The 20682-nt window shown below is 42.9% G+C and overlaps 2 protein-coding genes across 3 annotated transcripts in view; one reads left to right on the top strand and one right to left on the bottom strand.

Moving 5' to 3' along the window:
- The window catches only part of LOC117589691 (fatty acyl-CoA reductase wat), a 30651-nt gene extending 14724 nt beyond the window's left edge, over positions 1 to 15927 (bottom strand). Inside the window, exons 1-2 of one of the 2 annotated variants that reach the window (XM_034281850.1) lie at positions 15401 to 15927; positions 2212 to 2222 (exon numbers count right to left, since the gene is read on the bottom strand). The gene's annotated coding sequence lies outside the window, so the exon portion shown is untranslated. Of the gene's footprint in view, positions 1 to 2211; positions 2223 to 15395 lie in introns of both variants that reach the window. The other variant, XM_034281851.1, reaches the window with a different exon arrangement.
- A 3522-nt stretch (positions 15928 to 19449) lies between these two features.
- On the top strand, positions 19450 to 20190 carry LOC117589701. Its single transcript, XM_034281864.1, has 3 exons — positions 19450 to 19558; positions 19612 to 19929; positions 19987 to 20190. Exons 1-3 carry the CDS (start codon positions 19502 to 19504, stop codon positions 20137 to 20139), a joined length of 528 nt encoding a protein of 175 aa, XP_034137755.1. The 5' UTR covers positions 19450 to 19501; the 3' UTR covers positions 20140 to 20190.
- Positions 20191 to 20682: the final 492 nt, after the last annotated feature.

Genomic DNA, 20682 nt, shown 5'->3' with positions numbered 1-20682 from the left:
TATGTAAGTGTGGTTTTCCGAAATAATATGGCCTGCTTTGGTAGAAAAAGATCTCTATAGATTTACCTGTGGATACCCCACTGACTGGCTTCAATTTGTATACTTTCTCCATTATTAATATCAATCTGAATACTCGTTTATCCGTGTTCATGTTTAGTTATTTCTCTCTCCCTTTTTGCTCGATCGATCACTCAACCTGTTGGCATCACTGGCTGCCTGCTCATCCCGCTCGCTGCTTGGCATCACTGCCTTAGCCATGCTGCGCTGCTCTTCAACTCCAGAGCGGTTTGGTTTGGTTTGGTTTGGTTTGGCCATCAGCCGCAAGTGCTACAGCTTGTGTTCCCACACGTCGCGAGCAGGAGGCAACATTCTTCTTCGTCAACTATGCGGCATGTTTGACAGCAATGAGTGCTTAACACGTACAAGAGCTTTTGTTCGATACCCACTGATGATGCTGTACCATAGCTGTCGTAGTTGTTGCTGCGGCTATTGTTGTCTGTGTTGCTCATTTGCCACTTTATCTTGGCATTGTGCATGTTATTTAGTGAGGGCTTCACTGTTGCCTCACGAAGCTTCCTTTGGCATCCAATGTGTCTCGCATTCATGTATGAGCAGCATCTGTGTGCTCTACTGTCGAAGAAGTCTCAGCAGTTTGTAGCTGTAACTGTTGCTCTGTCTGTCCCTCTGTGCGTGCACATTGTTTTGTGTGACAAATTTTCGTAGGAAATCATTTGCTATGCTCTGTTAAACGATGACTTCTTTATGTCTTTTCCTTTCTCTTTCTCTCTGTGTCCCTCTCCCCTCTCCCCTCTCCCCTCTCTATCTCCCTCTGTGAGTGGGTGTGTACCCCCAATTCATTGAGTATACAGACAGCCTCCAGCTTTAGTTACCCCCAAATCGAGCCCACAACGAACCAATCTAAGAAACACAAGAAGAAGATGAACAATAACCGAATGACCCACTGACCCACACACAAAGTAGCACAAAGATGTTTTACTGTTCTCTGTTCTTTCTATCGTTGTTGCTGCTGCTAAAATTTGTTCATTACTTTTTATCACTAGTATGTACGACGCCCAGACAGTGGCAGGCAGGGCTGAAAGGGTGTAGCTGGCAGTGAGTGACCTTTGCCCTCGAAGCGAAAATGTTGCCCCTCTTCTTTCTGGTATCATCCATTGTACTTCTATTGCCTTTGCAGTGATTTTTTCCCCCATTGTTAATTCCTTTGATTGTTGTGGCCGTTGTTGCCCCCAAAAACTGACCCATGTTGAGGGTGCAGCAGCTGCAGCAACATCCCGCGGCACGCAACATTGCAAAAATGTGTCTGGTCGTGGCCACACGCCGCCATTCCCCCAAACATATAATTATGTATTGTGGATAATACCAAAACCACACATGCACTCTGGCCCACTCCCGCCTCCATTCGCTCTGTGCCGTTCCATTCGCAAAACCTCAAGCCAGACCCCAAAAACCGAACCCCAACTGTGGGTTCAACTCCAACTCCCACTCTCACTCCAACTCCAGCGACGTATTGCTGGCCGCTGGCTAAATGTATTTTTCCTCATTTTTATGCTGCCCACAAATTGCATTCAATTTATTTTGCTTGTTGCAAATCAAAAATCACCATAAAGCAAAATGTTTCCTCCGCAATGTTTGTGGACTGCATAAAAATGTTTAACATCGCATAAAAGTTATTACTTCATTTATTTCAAATGCAAACAATGTTCCCATCCAAATCTGTTGCTCCTGCTGCTGTGTCTGTTTGTGTACTGCGGGGGGAGGATGAACCAACTGCGAGATACATTTGTTTATTGCATTTAAATTGAGTATGTTTTTCATGGATTTCACCGTTTTTGTAAGTGGGGTGCCGGCACAAAGGGGTGCGCTGTCGAAGGGAGCTCTGGGCACGCGCTGGTTTTTTACGATTCCATAATTTTGGTATTCGCGTAACTTTGTTTTATTACTTTTTAAACATCTTTTCATTTTGTATAATTCTAAAAGCGTTAATTAATGAGTCATTACCTTACAATTCAATATTTTCAAGATAAAGGGTAAGTTATTTATATTCATACTTTATACATTGTGTGCAAAAGTGGCTTTAATATTCGGATAGTCGTAAAAATCGTTGTCTCTGACTGCGCTGGAGTATATTTCCGAGGCAAGTTTCTACCCAAGTAAATCCCTTAAAACTTAGTAAATACTGCTGGGAATTACCACAATTTTCTGTATATTTTTTTCCTTTAGAATATTAGAGATTGGGGAGAGAGCATACAAAGAAAAGACAAAAGAATTTCTGAGTGTATAGACGGAATATATTACATATTGTTATTAAATTCTTGCTCATATGAAAAGAATAATGGAGCGGGTAAATGCTGGAAAATTAGTGCCTCATTGTGAAATACTTACCCTCCTCCAGTTTGAAGTGAAATGCGGCGCTGAACTGCAAGTATTTTCATCTCAACTTAATTAATTTGGAAAAGCTTTACACTTTCATGTGAGCCCCCAAAATGCTAAGCCCCATAAATGCAATACAATTTCGGTGTGGATTATGCATATCAAGTGGCAATGCTTTTGTTTATGGCCAGCCACTTGGGACCATTCGCAATCTGCTCTCTGCATTATAACGCAATAAACCGCACAACACAGACAGGGAAGAGAGGTACAGCGGCAGATGGGGAGAGATGATAGAGGGTGTTGACCTGCTACTGAAACTGATGTAAAGTAGTTTCTATATTTTTCAATCAGAAACAATTTCTGTTGTGTAAACTTTGCAGAGCTGCAGATCGGATCAATTTAAAGCCTCTCTCGACTTGCCTCTACGAATGTATGTATTGTGCTTTGTGTATTTGTTTTTTATTTTTTAATAAATACTTAAGTATGAACCGGATATTTCAATATCCTGGCCAGTGGCTGTACCTCTTCCACATACACACAAATACAACTCCCCCCACACACGCCCGAGAGCGAGAGAAAGGAAAATGCTTTTGCGTATTTGCATAAGAAAAACTAAGTTGAACCAAAATCAATGATTGTACACTGCCCCCTGCAACACACTCCCCCGGATAACCCGCAGCTATAGTTCTGAAACACTGCTGGCATAGCGGAGAAGGAGAGATGAATAAGGGCTTGAGGGAGGAGCGCTGGTCGCTTTCATATTATTACTTTATGGTTGCCTCCAGTTATGCATACTATAACCATAAATATGCTCCAAAGGAGCCAAAGTCAGCTAACAACAAGAACGAACGACTAACTTTTTGTGTGTACGAAGATGGCAGTACCCTTGAAGATTGATCGTTTTGGAAAGAAAAAGCTGCAAGTCGAACATATGTGGTCGGGAATCTCATTGAGGAAAAATGAGTTAGCGATCTGTACGCACATATGCCATATTTAAAATAAAAATATACGAAATTTACAGCTCTATGCTTTCCCCTTTGCTAACCTCTAATATCCTCAGCAAGAGTATCACAAGTCCTGCACCAGTGCCCAGATCCCAAGAACACGACTAGAGCCCACACCCAGGCGAAGCTGCTGCTGAAACAGCAACGAGCATTGGAGTACAATGTCTGGAGGGGGATAATATTTTGTGTTTGTATTAATGCAAGCCGCATACATATTTATACTATAACTCAGAACAATAAATAGTAAAAGCTGGATTATGATTAAATCGATTACATGGGGAGCCAAACCAAACATTCGTTACGCTCTCTCTCTCTAAGAGGCTTCAGTCTGCATTGGACTCGGAGATATGCCACGCCTCATGCGGCACGTTCACGCCCCCACGCTTGTTTATCGATTGCAGCAACAGAAAGAAGAAACAATCAAAGAGAGGACACAATCGACATAAAGAAGAAAAACGGAAAAAAGAAAAAAGAAAAAGCAACGCAAGAAAACCATAAAAATGAGTCTATGACGGGATACATATTCATAAATGCAAAACAAATTTGTATGTATTATGAGTCGGAAACGGAATCACATAGAGAGCAGAGCTACTAGCACTCGGACGTGTGTGCGTTTCGAATATGTAAAAAATAAAAAAATAAATACGCAGCATTCGGTTTTCATAACTGAATTGCATGCCCGATTGAATGACGAATGGAAATTGAATGAATACCCCAGCCAAATGCAATTGAAGATGGAAATGGAAATGGCCATGGACCCGTGGACCCATGGACCCGTGGACCCATGGACCCATGGACCCATGGACATGAACGCGAACACGGACACGGTCACAGTCACGGACATAACAAGGTCCCCACACAGACTCGTTCCCCCTGGGGTGCGGGGGATGGACGCTGTCCCCGCCGAATCTGTCAGCCTTTGGCTCGACCCTTTTTTTTTTTAAAGCCGATATATAAATTAACTTTATGCCCCACTCAATGTTTATGCGCGTCAGCTATAAATTTGATTTTAAAGTTATCGAATATTCATTTCAACGAACGCACCAAACAGGCGCCACAGAGTGCATTTTTGAAGAGATTGAAAAGCCCCTTTGCCGCCTGCCCCTTGCCACCCATTCGAGGGTGCTTCATGGTGCATTTATGCAGCGCTGATGACTTTGAGGTGTTATCGAATATTCGTTTGAGCTGTAAAACGAACACTTATCTGCCCCTTAATGTTAGCCTCGGGCAAAAAAGAGCCAATTAAAAAGCATCAATGCAAAAATGATTAACTGCCAGTTGGCCATTTAAGGCAATCGATGAAACGTGTTGCGGATTAAATCAAAGAATATTCTTTGAAGATAAAATATGATGTGCAAACATCACTCATTTGGGCAGCACTTATTCTAGAAAAAATAGTTCATAAATAGCTTAAACTTTATAAACGACAAAAACAGGATGAAAAACAGGTGAATACATCAATGAATGAACATTGTGTGGATTTTGTTTACATTCGAGCACTAGAACGATTACAAGTAAGTAATAAAATCAAAATGCTAATATATTCTAGTTGGTATTTTGTTACGTTTGCAGTGGAAACTTTTTACCATGATTGGAAGTTGTTCCAACGATTACGAGTATGAGTAACATAAGCTATAGAACACAGCAAAGTAAACAGAATCACGTAAACTTCCTAGTTTAGCTAGGAATTCATTCATTCATATTGTATATGTATGAGCATCCGGTTTTTTGATGTCATAATAAACTGCAACTAATGGTATGCCCAGTAGTTATTTGTAGTTACGTAGGACAGGTCTGGTTCTGGGCGACCTGGAATAAACATTGATTGAGTTATAATGCAAAGTTCTCAATCGATTCGCTTCAAAGATCAATTCAGATATCCCTTGGCACATTTTGCACCAAAAACTTTCCTCCATAAGTTCCAAACAATCTCACACCTCCTCGTAAATCGTGCATTGAAAACGAAAACTTCGCTTTGGCTATCTAAATAAATGCAACCTTAAGTGTGGCCTCAAGAGCTCTAATCACTTTCAATGTTCTTCAATAACTTCTTGAAGATCACACACAGAGACGTCAGCTGCCACAAAGCAGCAGCAGCAACGGCCACAGATTCGAAGTTGATGAAGTGTTAATTGAAGCAAACTGAAACGATATACGATACGATACTGAACGACCGATTCAAGAGCAATTTCATAAGTAAGTTCAATGTTAAGGCACTTAAGAGTTGTTAATTGCCAAGCAGACCAGGCCTGATGCAGCAGTTACTTTTATACTTTGTTAGTTAGTTGGTTCACTGGGGGCCATTAATAGAATCTTGGACAGGAAATTTACCAATTAAAAGTCATGATGAACATCGCAGAAACTAGTTAATCATCATCATCATCAGCAGCAGCAACAACAGTGGCAGTGACAGTGGCAGTATCAGGCATCAGCATCAGCATCAGCTTTGGGCTTAGCTTTAGCTCCATCATCCATGTTGTCGTTGTCGTTTCGGTTGATAACTTTTCGCACTTGGCCAAACTTCCGCAGAAGGCGAAACGAAACTTTCATTGAACAAGACTTTGGGGGAATGGAGATGCCTCGTCTCGTCTCGCCTTGCCTTGCCTTGCCTCGAGTTGAGTTGAAAAACTTCAATTAGCATTAATCTTGTTGACAAAATTTGTTTGTGCAAATCAACAGAACAACAAAGACAGCGACAGCAACCAAATTAGAAGGAAAAACATTATGTAGATAACGCATACAAAGATATTTATAGTAAAATGCTGCCATTAAAGCATCGACTGATTTGTGTCTTGGCACCTCCTTCGATGTCCCTGCCCAACAACCTTGTGGCCTGCATTATCTACCCATGATAGTGGCTCTGGCTCTGGCTCTGGCTCTGACTGTGGCTGTGGCACCCTCTCTGGTCTCTGGTTTTTGCGGTCTCCTCTGCACTCTTTGATTTTATGATTTTCCATCATGTCCGCAATATATAGTAGGAGAATGACTGCATGCATTATTGTGGATACTCTAGCAGAGGGTATCACCTCATATTATTGAAGCAAAAGTCGTCACAGCACAAAATATTCACTCTGGCAGTGTGTTCCCAGCTTCGTCCTTGCCATGCTGTATTCCTTTATTGTTCCTTTATTGTTTTTGTGTTGATTTTATTTCATTTTATATGATTTTATTTCATTTTCTTTTTTGTGGCTGGTCGTGGTGGAATCAGTGGACCCGAGGCACTTTGCATATCGATATGATCGGCATGTTATCCGCTCTGGCCATGGCTTTAGCTTTGGCTTTGGCCATGGCTTTGGCTTGGACGGGTCTCTGGCTTGGGGTTGGCTTATGCATCCGTCCACACTGACGTCCAGTTCTGGCTGTTTTTTTGCACAGCAATTGTTCTGGAATAAACCGGCCAACGGCGGCACTCGTGTAATGGCTTAATCGGTTGCATGCATCAATTATGACGAACAGAAGCGCTTCGGGGGGGAGGGAGCAGGAGGAGGAGACTGGTCTGTGTGAGTGGAAAGTTAATTTCCAAGCAAATCGCTCAACCGGTTGACTAATCAATGGCCAAGAATTACCCAATAAGTATACGGTTTGGACAGCTTCTGGTCCAAGCTAGGTCTGGGGTCATGCCTCGACTGGCGATTAAAATAAAAACCCTAATTGTAGATAATTAGCAAACGGCACATAGAAACTGTCTGACTTGGCTTTCTAAACCCATTTCCATTTTGATCAAGTTTTATTATGTTTGCTAGCTGGAAGGTCGCGAGCGAATGCTATCACGTAGAGTGTCGAAAAAATGTTGAAAGATTTCGAAACTGGGACTGGGTCGCAATTGGTAACCGTCGCACAGGAACAAAACTCGCACACACGTCCCTCGGTCTTGGCACACAGGGTGCGTAATGCATACCAAATGTCACCCAAAACTGATTCGGACTTGCATTGATTCGAACACCGAATGGAATCAGTGACTGCCCAGATCGGTGCTTGGAGCGGCTCGATCGGTTTGGGTTGGGGCCGGCACGTATGCGGAACCCGTTAGGAACGCCCTCTCCCTCGCCCTCGCCCTCGCCCTCGGCCCCCACCCCCTTGTCACAACCTATGAGCATCCCATTCTGGGCGCAATTTCTCTACGCTTATTTCCCTTCCGTACTTTTTGAGTAGTTGCCATGAGAATCTTGTCGGAACACCACACCCCATTGTGGCAGTGCAAACAACTTTTATTTTCACATCTATCTGTTAGATACCACGTACAGCTCTGGCACAGCGTACGTGCGTTTTGATATTTTAAACAAATATTTAAAACAAATTACCAAAGCACACAAGAAGCACGCAAATGTGTCCGTGGCTGTGTGCGGCCAAGCAGCCAAGAAGATGGTCACCGTGGTAAGATATCGCATGGACAGTGAATGAATGAGTACTGATGAGCCCTGAGAGAGTTAACACTTGAGGCCTTAAGTGTTGAATAGATTATTTACTTTATAGATGCATTCATTAGCTTTTTAGAATGGCAAAATTCTTTATAACCTTTATAACCAAAAGGTCCCTCAAGTTATCATGAATTCCGACTGCGGTTAAAGGATCTCCAAGCTGCAAGCTACAAGCTGGCCTTTTCCTTAATTAAAAGTAAACTGAAAGTAACCTTGACTCTTGGTTAAATGTAACTAAAGTCAAGGCTGGGCAACTGCAACTGCAACTGCAACTGCGAGAGAAATTCAATATCAAAACACGAATACAGGAAGTGAGCTTGAATTCAGGTTCAACTTTTCATATGAAACCCTAACCACTGTCCCCCCATTGATACGTTTATGAGCGGAAAGTCGGTAGCGGCTTGTTGTTGGCTTATAGTGAGTATCGAGTGCCCCAGCCCCCTTAACCTCCTGTAGCTCCTGTACCTCCTGTACCCCCCCGTTTTGGCACTGTTCTGCTGCCCAGTTAGTTTTTGGTCAGTGTGGCCGAAAATGCGCACACAAAACGCGCTTAGCCGGGCTTGGAAATTGGGAAGAGATACAAACGAATGTGAGACAGCGGTCAATGGTGGGCAGGGGGCTGGCGACTGTCGTATGAGTTGTGCAAACAAACCGAAAATCCCCCACGAGCAAGCGAGTCGGACACAAAGTAAGGCAGCAGCAGTAGCAGCAGCAGCAGCAAATGTAAAATGCTTCGTAAGCCGTGTATCTGTTGCACGAGTATCTGTGAGATACAAATAGCTTATGGCCGCCAGGCTAAATAGCCAGACTCTAGCCACCGCAGCATTGCCACTCGTGCAACGTGCAAGGGGTATCGTTCAACTGCAACTGGAACTGCCTGCGTGTGGAATGGACTCGACTCGGGATACGGATTGGATTGAATCGCCTGGCCAGTTTATCAACGTCTGGAAAACCCGTCCTCGTTCCCCACTACCGCATGACGCGCCTGTCCATCTGTCCGTCTGCCCCGTGCGACAGTCAGATTTGCAACATTTGGTGTGTGGCTGGCTGGCTGCTGCTGAAATGATGTCAAACCTGTTTGATTGAAACACTGAAAATTGTCTGTAGATTGTTTTTACAGCATTGCCCAGTGTGGTGCAACCACCAGCAGAAAGGGGGTGTAAGGAGCAGTCCGTACCCCAGTGGGGCAGTAGGCACCAGGCACCAGGCACCAGGCACCAGACACCAGACAGCGGGCCACCAGGCCACAGGAACGGGTAACCAACGCAACCAATTCCAGCTGATTGCTCTAATGCTGCCTCATTACAAATGCACAACATTAGCATTGGCAACGGCAACAACAAAGGATGTAGGCTTTTCTCCAACTTGATATAATATTAGTATGTGGTGGGGGGAAAGTGTGGCATGAACTGATATTTCACGAAATGGGTTGCACGACAGACGACAGGCTACAGAGAGCGCAACAATTTATTTGATGTTTTGTCTTATTTAGGGGGTATTTAGATGTTTCATTCCATTTCCTTGATATTTTACTAAAAATTTAACCAACACTGTTGGTTAGAGTGTTGGAAAGTAGTGCACATAAACAACTATTAGAAGACTCTTCAAAAGTGAATTAAAACCATAAGTTTGATTTGTTTACATTTGTTCAAGTTTCTTATTTGAACTATTTCACATCTACATGTATTAGATGTAAGCGCAAAGTGGCTAAGCTAGTGTTGAATAATGCAGCAAAAATATACAAAAATGATAGGATAGCAGATACAATTGGAATATCAATTGGTTGGCCAAGTTCTCTATCGCAACATGACCCAAAACGTGCCTAGAATCTTCTCTTTAATTTGTTCTACTTACATACTGTGCAAACATTTTTATATAAACAAAATTAGATACAAAAAGTGCAAAGTGCCATTCGTTGTTTAATCCTGTACACGTTTATAATTTATATTTATGAATATTCGTAGTGTAAGCTTAATAATGCCGACACAGATCCCTGCCCTGGTTGAGTAGTATCAAAGTGCAGTCAAAGTAATCCCTGGCATCAGTTAAACTTTCAAAGAAATTCCTTTTATTTATTTTTCCGATGCATTTAAACAATTTCCCATCAAAGAAGATTCGGTTGCAGTTTTATAGGTTTTTTCCATACCATGATATCTGTGTGTCTGGGTGTGTGTGCATGGAGTGCCTTTCACTGGCCAAAAGCAAACCGAATCGAATGCGAAACGTACATATGTATGTACATACATATATGTACGTACATATGTACTCGTAAAATATATGCAAACTGCATAAATGCTTCCTGAATCGAATTTAATTGTATCTGGGCGTACGTCTGTAACTGTAACCGTATCTCCACTCTACGAATGTGTATGTACGCATCTGTATCTGTATCTGTATCTGTATCTGTATCCTCTCCACTGAGCGATGTTGTCTATCCATCTCGATGTGGATGCATGCCTGTCCCTGCCCTTCCTGTGCATCTGCTGGCTGCCAACGTTGCGGCTTTCTGGTTTAATTGGCTGCGGGAATATTCCATGTGATTACTTAATGAGCCCCAACTTATGTTTACTACGCGAAACATTGGTTCGCTTCGGGATATCATCGGTCCGTTCGCTCCTGAACAAAAGTTAAAAGGTTAACAGTGGCAGAAAACACACAAAAAACGAAAAACGAAATAATTCCACAGCAGTACAACAATTGTGGCACATCCACAGTTTGCAGTTTCAGTCGCGGTGCGAGATGCGGAGGCGTGCGCACGTAGTTTATTATTCAATTATGCATTCATTAAGGTACATAATTAATAATTTAATTAAAGGTAGCACTGGGTAGTGCATCAATTTGTGGCAATGTTTCCTTTATTACTCATTTTCACGCACTCTGACTCTGCCGAATCGAATCGTAACGAATCGAATCGAATCGCATCGTATGGACTGGAATGGAGAGTGGCAGACGAGACGAGACGAGACGAGACTGCGGAGCAGGCGGTTCCACATGATCGCTTTAGGAAGTTGCAAGCAACTTGAGCCACTGCTCTGCTGGCTGTGGCATGCGTGACTTCCGATTGAAATTGAATGCCACATCTTACAGTTTATTGCCTGCCAAATCATGCAAATCATTGTTCCATGTGCATGGGAGGCGGCCGCTTGGCTTGTGCCTCATCGATGATGACTTGCCGAAAGTTAACTCCCAATGAATCGGTTTTTTTCGAGATCTTATGAAATTCCCGAATATTTATAGAAATATCATTGAATACCTGCAAGTTCTGGCTGATCCCTGAAGTTTCTTCTAACTGCTTCAAGGAGCACAAGTTAAATTTAATTCCAAGCTCTTTGCAGACCTTCTGCCTGATTGAAGGTTGAGTGCCACTCCATAATGTAACCTGCTAAACAAGCGGCAGCATCTGCCCGGTCTCTAGGCCAGCATCGTCTGCTCTTGGCCAAACTCTAATTTATGTCTTTATGGCACATTACATTCAAGACAATTCACTTGCTTTATAACCTATTAAAGTAAGTCTCTTACGGCTATGAAGGCGGCAGCAGCGTTGGCTTATCGGACCAGCCACCAGCAGCAGCACTTGGCCGGAGATCAAAGCCAGGCCATGCCATGGTAATGACCCAGTTGTCGGTGTGGGATGGCAGTGCAAACCTTTTTGGCTTGGCAAACCTTTGGCCGTCAATGATGGTTGATGCATAATTAAAAATCCATTGCAGGATGTGCTCGGCCGATTTAATCACTAAATGTGCGAGTTATGGGCCCAGCCGTAATTGGGCCGAAACGTTGACAAACATTAGGCCAAAAGCGAACAGAAAATAGCCCCCAAAGAAAAGCGAAAACGTTGGCAATATTACGTGCGCCGTTTACCCCCACGTCTGGGCCAATCGAAATGGTTTTAACCTTTCGCTTGGCAATGACCAAGAAGTGACCAGCTGGTTCTGGCTCTGTCTCTGTCTCTGTCTCTGCCTCTGTCGCTGGCTCTTCATTCAGAACCAGAATGCCTTGCCCAAAACCCAAACCCAAACCCAAACCCATACCCAGAGGCTGGCCCAAGCTCAAGCTCCGAGACGAGGCGCGCGCTCACACAGTCAAGGCATTCAGGTGCATTTATTGCAATTAAACACTTGTTACTGCCAAAGTTGCAAACCGCAAAAGCAACGCCACATCTAACAAGAAGCCAAGCCAGCCAGCCAGCCAGCCAGCCAGTCAACTAAGATTAATATTACGGCCGGGCCACGATTCGACAATTCAGCCAACGTTTCAGGTTCGGTTCGCTCAACGATGCCACAGCAGCAGCAGCAGCAGCACTCTGAACGATCCAGCGACGATTTGCTTAGAATGCGACAACCGCCAGGCCCCAAATAAAAGCCAAAGTGCTGACCTTGTCAGTGGCTACTGCTGGCTCTGCCACTGCCGCTGCCTCTGACTGTTGCTGCTAAATCTCGAGTGGTTTTCCTTGTGTTTGATTTTTCAATTTTTGCAACACAAAGCGAGCACGAACACAAACACACTAGCAGCACACACACTTGCACACACACTTTGTACACACAATTGCATTTCAAAGAGAGAGAAAAAAATGTGTGTAGTAAGTGCAACGATTTACTTTTGGTAGAAACAAAAGTGGAAAACACTTTACGTGTGCAATGTGTGCCCGTCAGTATTTCTCTTTTACTATTTTTTTGTAGAACTGCAACTGTCTGTATCTATTAGCCCATAATTAAATCACCTTCAATTTAGATCAACTGACCTGTCTGAACGAGGCTCTCAAAAATGTATGTAGCTGGAATTTAGGAATTATATCTGGGCAGCAGCAGTTGCATATTTAATGAGCGTCACATCAGAATTGCGCTGCCGAAATATAATTACAGAAATTAAATGAAAAATATGAAATTCAATGTGCATGTAGAAAATGTTCTACATTTGTTTTGCTTACTTATAATATAATTTAATGTTGCTTATAAGAGTTAATCAAACTAATGGGAAAACATTTACAAATTCCTTCATGGGGAAGACCTTATGGGCATAATTGAATAGATACTTCATACAGCTCTTCAATTAAGATGTTCTCAGGCAGTTTCAGGGTCAAGAGACAAAGATATTTATGCATAAAGCATGTCTCGAGGCATCGCATACCAAGTCTTGCAGCATGCACGAGGCGGCAAATGGCAAAACGAATTGTGGCCAAGAGCTGCGCTTTGCTTTGCCACTGGCCAAGTCTTAGCTTCTTGGCAATATTCGCGCATTTATCGATTGCAAATCAATTTCATACAATTCCACATCTCACGTAACTTTTGGCCCGACTCTGCTCTGTCTCTGGCTCTGGGGTTGGTTCCTTCTCTGGCTCTGGCTCTGGCTTTGGCTGTGGGTCTGGCTGTGGGTCTGGCACTGCCTCCCGTCTACCGTCTCTACCGTCTCTCCGCGTGTGCAATGCATTGCTGCCGGATTACCCGATTAATGCTGCCTGCATACAAATTGGCGCATTTACGTTTCGTACGGATCGGTGCTCAGGTGAGGCGCATCCACATCCACATCCACATCCACAAGATACAGACACGCGCCTGCACTCGTTAGCAGAGCGTCTGGGCATTGGTTTTCCTTTGGCATTCAGGCAGCCCGGTAGGTACCTTAGCTTGAACATTGCATAAACAACAAACGAAATGAAAACTGCTCCAAGAGGGGGGTGAGCTAAGGTGCGAAATATAAGCTACACCTCGATATGTGAATGCAAATTTAGTTTTTGATTTTCGCATGCAAATGGCAAAAGTGTAGGACATTGTCGAGCACTTAAAGCTATCCGCGGACGCAGCGATCGCAACTGTCGCCGGCAGCCAAAAAAGCTTCCGGAAAATCCTAATCAGTATGACTGGCACTGGGCCAGTGGCAGTGGCAGTGCAGAGCACAGAGCACACAGCACACAGCACACAGCGCAGAGAGGATGCCACCGAGGTGACAACATAAGCAGACTTTTCGCGGGATTTGTCAAATATTTGCGCTACGTTGCGCTCATTCCTATATAACAGAAAAAAGGAAGAACAAACCCCCTACAAAATGGAGAACAAAAAACTGCAATGTCCCAATCCCCAACGAATACTTCTGTGAAGGGGAATCCCCTATTTTTTATGTGAGTGTGTGTGTTTTTCACGCCTCTACCAAGGAGTGAGCAAACTTTTATTATTATTTCAATTTTTTTTGTGTGTGTTGCTTGCTTTCCGCTGCTCCCCACAGTTCAAAAAGTTTAATGCTATTTGACTTTGATTCAATGTTTGCATTGTGCCCAGGCACATCATCGATTATTTTTCGCTTGACGCCTCGCGCCAGCCGCAGCACCCACTGCCTCCCCCTCCTGCCACCTGCCACCTGCCACCCTGACAGATCCGAATCCGAGTTCGGTTGTTTGTGGTGGGCAAATGAAATATGTTGGACTACCCGAATAACCGAATAACCTCCACTACACTGACAATACCAAATCACAAGCTGCACGGGTACTGGCCTGCACTGGGCACTGGGCACTGGGCACTGGGCACTGGGCAATGGTGTTGGGGGCTACGAGTATTTTGATAAATTGCAAATTAATTGAATTGCTATGACATGAAATTTAGCTGGGATTTCATATGCAATAATTAAAGAGTTGTCAGCGAGGGAATACTCGTACATAGTACTGTCTGAATGCCACTGAATGACAATTGAGTTTTTTTCCGTGCCAAGTTTAGAATTTATAAACTAATTGCTGGAAGGTGCGAGAGCTTGATTGGCGATTGTTCCATACTTATACGACTAGTACCAGCATTTAACTTGAAACTTTCCAGTCTCAATTGTGGGATATACTTCAACTGCAAATAATCCGTAATTTGATCTGTTACACTGCATGTAAATTCGTATCATTTTGCATTTGTTGAAAGCCTTTTTGACAATTAATTTATTGCATTCTTAAAGCTCTGTCAATCAATCGTTTATTTAAATGTTAAGCTTTACAAAAATAAATCCAAATTACACAAAAGAGTGGTGAAAATTCTCGGCTTTACAAGTGTGCAAAAAATAAAAAACGCAATTGATTTTAGCTTCTTTGATACAATCTGAAGCGTGACAAATTTCAATTAAAGCTTTTGGCAAGTCCACCAATTTGTAGATGGATATTATTTCTTTTAAAACCCACACCGTAACGCGATCATTTAGATATATATATATTTATGACCCAGAAATAGGTGGTTTAATCGAACTCAATCGCTTTTCTGTGGGTTGGGCTCATTGAAACTCGTTTGGCATAAACCAAAAATAATGTAATACTCGAGCCCGTGTGTGATAATCGATTCTTTGTAGTCTCGACTCTCATTGCAGAGGCGAAAACAATGAATTATTTCCCAATTTCGGTGTTTGTGTATAAAATTTGGGAAATTCATTGAAATTTCACACATTTTTTTGTTGTGTTTGTGTGTGTGTTGGTCTCTCCTTGCCAAAGCGAATCCAACTCGTTTTTTGGGTATTTTTTTAGAAAGCCGTTGTCGTACGTAATAGTAATAGCATTTGTCATACGAGTACGAGAGCAGTTTGGGTATTATAATGCAATCCCAGGTTGTAATTCAAGACTCACCGATTTGCTGGCTCGCTGCCGTCGAGATCCCACGCCCACCGACGGAATGGATTTCGACAAAGGCTAAACAAATTATTTGTAATGTAATGTAATGTAATGTAATGTATTGTATGTTGGCTTCGTTAATCTGCCACTCGGAATCTTCCTATCGTGTTTCGTTTTTGTTTTTGGGATACTTTTGGGTTTTTTCTACACTTTCGAAACTTTGTCAAACGGTTTGTATGCTCTTGCCGCACGCAATGTTGCACAATCTCTAAGTAGTATCGAAAAACAGCAATTCCAAAAAATTGCGGCAGGTAATGCCAAAAAATTTTCAAACAGGTTGGCAGCTTGCAGTCGGTACTAAAGGGGGTTGAACGCGCGCGCGCACTGATCCGAACCGATCCAAGTGGAGTCCCGGGCTTGGAAAAAAACACCAACTAGGAATTTTCCAGACAACGAGAGGAGTCGACAACGACTAACAGTACGAGCGACGAGCGACGAGCGACGATCAGCGATACGCGTTCCAGAACCGCGCACTTAGGCAGACGAAAACAGACTCAGCTCGAGCGCGGCTTGCAAAAACCACAACACCTGATGACGCCCGATGATGACGGCGGCGGCGGCGGCGGCTCAGCGGCAGCTCAGCGGCTCAGCGTTACGATGGCTCCGCAGTCGCAGCAGCGCAAGCGCAGCGTTTTTAATATAAGCCAAGCCGAGCAAATAGAGTGGCGCAGAGAAAGAAAAAGAGAGAGAGTGGAGGCCTTAGCTAAGGCCGAGAATATTTTATATGGAATAACAGAGTTAAATCGAAATTTATCTAATTTCAAGTTGTTCAAGCAAACAGTTTTCAAATAAAAGGAAAAGGAAAAGGAAAAGGAAAAGGAAAGAGAAGCTACTTACCTGGAAAGCCCTTTCCTATTGTATTCAATTTTTATATGGCAATTCTTAGATCTTATTGCAATTTATTAACTAATTTTAAAATCAGTGATAAAGACACAATTCTGATATATATCTTCTGGCAATTCCTTTTTAGATCCACCAATAAGCCCTTCTGCTGCTACATTTTACAGGGTAGAATTAGCTATGGAAAATTTATGAACTGCTTATCCCTACTCAACGTCAACCTCAACTTCAACCCAAGACCAGACCTGTTCACATTTGATCTGTGGCCTGCTTGAAAAGGAGGAGTTGAACTGAACCCACACGGACCTTAAATTGAGTCATCGCCATCGGCAAGTGCAATCCGCACTTCCGTTCGGAGGGGCCATTCCAGGGCCACTTGGTATGCCTGCATCGTTCGCCCGGAGACGTCGTTCGACGTAGTTCGCTCATAAATTTTGCATTTGCTGTGTGATTTTCCTTTTTAGACGCGACAAGATTTCACTGATTTTGTATATAATTCTCGTACTCGTACCTACGTATGCCTCTGGTCTCTTGTCTGCTTATAATAATATCAATACATAAACATTCTACACATTTGGTTCTTAACGTTGTTGTTGTTGCTGCTGCCGTTGTACTTGTATCACAGGTCCGCCATCAATCACGTAATTCCCAGCGTGTTTTGTAGCCCGTCCATCTATATCTTGGCACTGTATCTTCTCACAGCGCGAACAAAGACAGTGCCAAAAACAAAAACAAAAAGGCAAAGCAGCGCAACAAACACACAAATCGAGGGTATAAATGTTGTTTGAAACAAAAGGCCCATTAATGACAAATATAAAGTAAGAGAAAATAAAAAATATATTTGCGAGTCCATCGTTGCATATTAATTATGCCCTCCCCGCCATCAAAAGGTACTCAAGTGCACACTTCTGTAGACGATCCAAAGTTGATCAGTTCTACCCAGACAGCACTTGGCAAAGCACACTCGCACTTGTTCAACATGATTCACTTATTATTGGATTGGCATTAATGAAGTATTTATTTTGGCGGTTCAAAGAACAAGAGAATTTACTCTCGTCATCATGCGTCGATATTAAATTATTTCTCAAAGTTCATTCCATTCTTAATTTGGTTTTTCTGAATGAGAAAGTGGCCTTGCCGTTTATGGCTTTGTTTATTCTTTAGTCCACTGCAAGATGGTAATAATTTTGTATTAGATTAAAAGCAATTATTATATATTATTATTTTATTATAAGTGGATTGACATTCTCCCCATGACGCAAATTGAATTGTATCAACTAAAACGAGTTCTTGGGCTTGCAATAAAACTGGTGTCATAAAATGTGCTCAGCGAAAGTTGACCTTCGCTTAAGAACTAAATCCAATTGGTAAATATCAAACAAATCCATCTAAATGGTTGCACCCACAGAATTTGGCAGCAACTTGTCGAGTCATTCGGGTTTTGCCACCAACTCACACCTAATTCTGACAAGTCAACAAAAGTGCCAAAAGCAAAAGATATCAATGTCAATGTCTAGAAGCTGCAAATCCGAAAGGTAATTGCCAAGGCAAATTTTGTGAGGGAGACTCGTGGCGACTCGACTTGCGACGTCTCGAAATTCCGCTCGTCACTGCATAATTATTGGAGATTTCGGAGCGATGAGAGGACCATACTATACGGCTAGTTGTGGGTAATTTGCCGTTGCCATTTGCCGTTCCTGCCGTGATTTACTATTGACTCTTGTGTGTCAGGCTCCTTGATTTATTTTATGGCTGAATGCGAGCTCCCCTCCACTCCTTATAATAATATCAGTCACGATAGAACGCAAAAATTACCAGCACATTGGCGAGAAAGTGTGTAGAATGTGAGGCGGAGTGGTGTGCTGGCTGGAACACACCGACATGGATGAACGGAGTCGGAGCCGAAGCCGAAGCCCATTGAAATTCAGTGCGGGTTCAAAGACGGTCGGCCACGGCAGCAAATCGTGCAAACAACAACTCACCGAATTGCATAGAGCAACATCTTCATAGAGGGGGATAACCCCTACCATGCGGGGATTTCGTTGGAGAGAGCTAAGAGCTGAGAGCTGGTGACCGGAATGGCGTTAAAGTCCCCCCAAAGTCACCAAAGCGATTCAGCTAAATGCATTCGAGTGCTTTATTGATTGGGTTGCGTGTGTGTGTGTGTGTGTGGCAAAAAAAAATAAAATCTATTAATTTTGCTGTGGGGATAAGCAAATGCATCTCAAGTGGCTCTCTCAATGTGCGACTGTGACTCTGACAGTGGCAGGCCAAGTCTCAGTTGACGTCGACACGGCCGAGACGCGGACACGGACATGCCACCGCTGTTGCTGTTGCTGTTGTTGTTGTTGTTGTTGTTGTTGTTGTTGTTGCTGTTGACAGGTGTTGACAGTGCAACGAGCCATTAACGAAAACATGGAAATGTTTATCCAGTTAGCCAGACAGTTTAGAGTTCAATCTGACTAACTGATTTGTACTGGAAATGGCCCAAAACAGAACCGCCAAATCACTTCAACTTTGCCGCCAGCGACGACTGCATGACATTGACTGCTTGACGCGTGAATTATGGCCACAAAATATGCCACGGGGTGCATGCATCATCATATTTGTGGCACTCGGAATATTTTACAAATATATTCGCCCTTAAACTTGACTCTCGACTTTTGCCCGATTGAGAAGCCAAAGGTGGAAACACCTACCACAATTAGTCGAGAGTTGCGGAAAACTCTTTCCCCGATCTGCCCGATCAATGCCAAAGTGCAGACAGACTAGCAGACAGTCAGTCGTAAAAGCCAAGTTAACGCACTGTGACTAAAATGCAGGAGCATTTAAATAATAATTACGCGATGACGGCCACAAAGTTCGGATGAAAATACAATGTACTTAGTCAACGTATTGTGGCGCAATATTGTTGTGCACTGGCAGGAGTTTGACTAGTTAATAGATTGAATGAATTGTTCTGTTTAACATTGTCAGAGGTTGAGCTAAAAATACGCCATACGAATAAATATTCATTCAGCGATTTAGCGTTTTGTTTTGAACTCAAACTAGAGGGTAACAGAATGGTGGTCGGCTAACGAGAACTAAATTGATTGATTGCCCGCTAATGTACATACAAATCTATAAATTCAAGCGAGTTTTACACACATGTACGTGTGTCCATGTGGCAAACAAAAGCGTGGACACCGCATTAAACATTCGACATAAATTATTCTGCCAGCATGAGGAGAGTGCTGGCCATTTGTCTGCTCCAGCTGCTCTTGCAGCATTATTTAAGTGTATTTAATTAAATTTTAAAAGTGAAGAATCGTTAATAAAATATTCATTTCAGGGCGCCACGATATTCAAAATGACCAACGCCGTCTGCGAATCCTACAACAAATCCTGGGTGGAGTTTGGTATCTGCCGCTTGAGAGCCATCAGTCGGAACAAGGTGTGCCTCAATCTGGATGCCATGCTGCATCATCCCGTCACAAATGTGATTGTCAAAGCGCAGCTCATGAAGCGTGCCAACGGCTATAAGCCCTGGCTGTACAAAGTCAACTTTGATGGCTGCCAGTTCATTCGGAGGCGCAACAGTGCATTGATACGCATAGTTTGGGACCTCTTCAAGGAATTCTCCACGATCAATCATACGTGTCCTTATGTAGTAAGTCATTAAATTATTATATTTCGTTGTGAAATATCTAAGAGCTTCTTTTTGCAGGGCATGCAGAGAATCAGGGACTTCCATTTGAGAACCGAAAAGCTGCCAACACCCATACCGACGGGCGATTATCTGCTACTCATCGACTGGATATTCAACAAAAAGACGCAGGCTGCCACAAATATTTACTTCACCTTCGTGGAGGACCTTTGAACGAGCAACACGTGGCGTTGCGAGGCCTCAATAAAACCATTTAGTAGCGCGTTTCTCTGCTCTTGATTGTAGTTAATAATTAACAAAAACCAGACAACAGTTATGGAGCAGACCATATAACCTTAATCGGACTCTGTCATGCCTGAAGTATTTGCTGGTTGCTGCAGCAAAACATTCCTCCTAATGGTAACACATCGAGAGAATACAAATTATGTTATTAAACAAATTTGTTGGGGAGGCTTGATCTGCGACCACCAGCAGGCTCACCTTGTCAACAAAGAGGCGGTATCAATAAGTGCAGGCTATAGAAAAATAATTGCCAATTACAGAGATTTAAAATTCAAGTTTCGTTTGGAGGGAGGCAAAACAAAGCAAACGGACAATTTGAATGCGCATTTAAAAAGTTCCGCATTGTACAACACTGAGGACGATTGTGTTGTATTTATCGTTTAAATTAAGTCTGTGTTGTGACAAGTTTCCATTTGCTTACGCCAAATTAGCGCTAAAGGCTTATGGCCGTTAGCAATTAGTAATTTGCATAAG

Source organism: Drosophila guanche, unplaced genomic scaffold (assembly GCF_900245975.1).
Source record: "Drosophila guanche unplaced genomic scaffold, DGUA_6, whole genome shotgun sequence".
Lineage (NCBI taxonomy): Eukaryota > Metazoa > Arthropoda > Insecta > Diptera > Drosophilidae > Drosophila > Drosophila guanche.
Note: the sequence above shows the minus strand (reverse complement) of the source record. Positions and strands in the feature narration are given on the sequence as shown.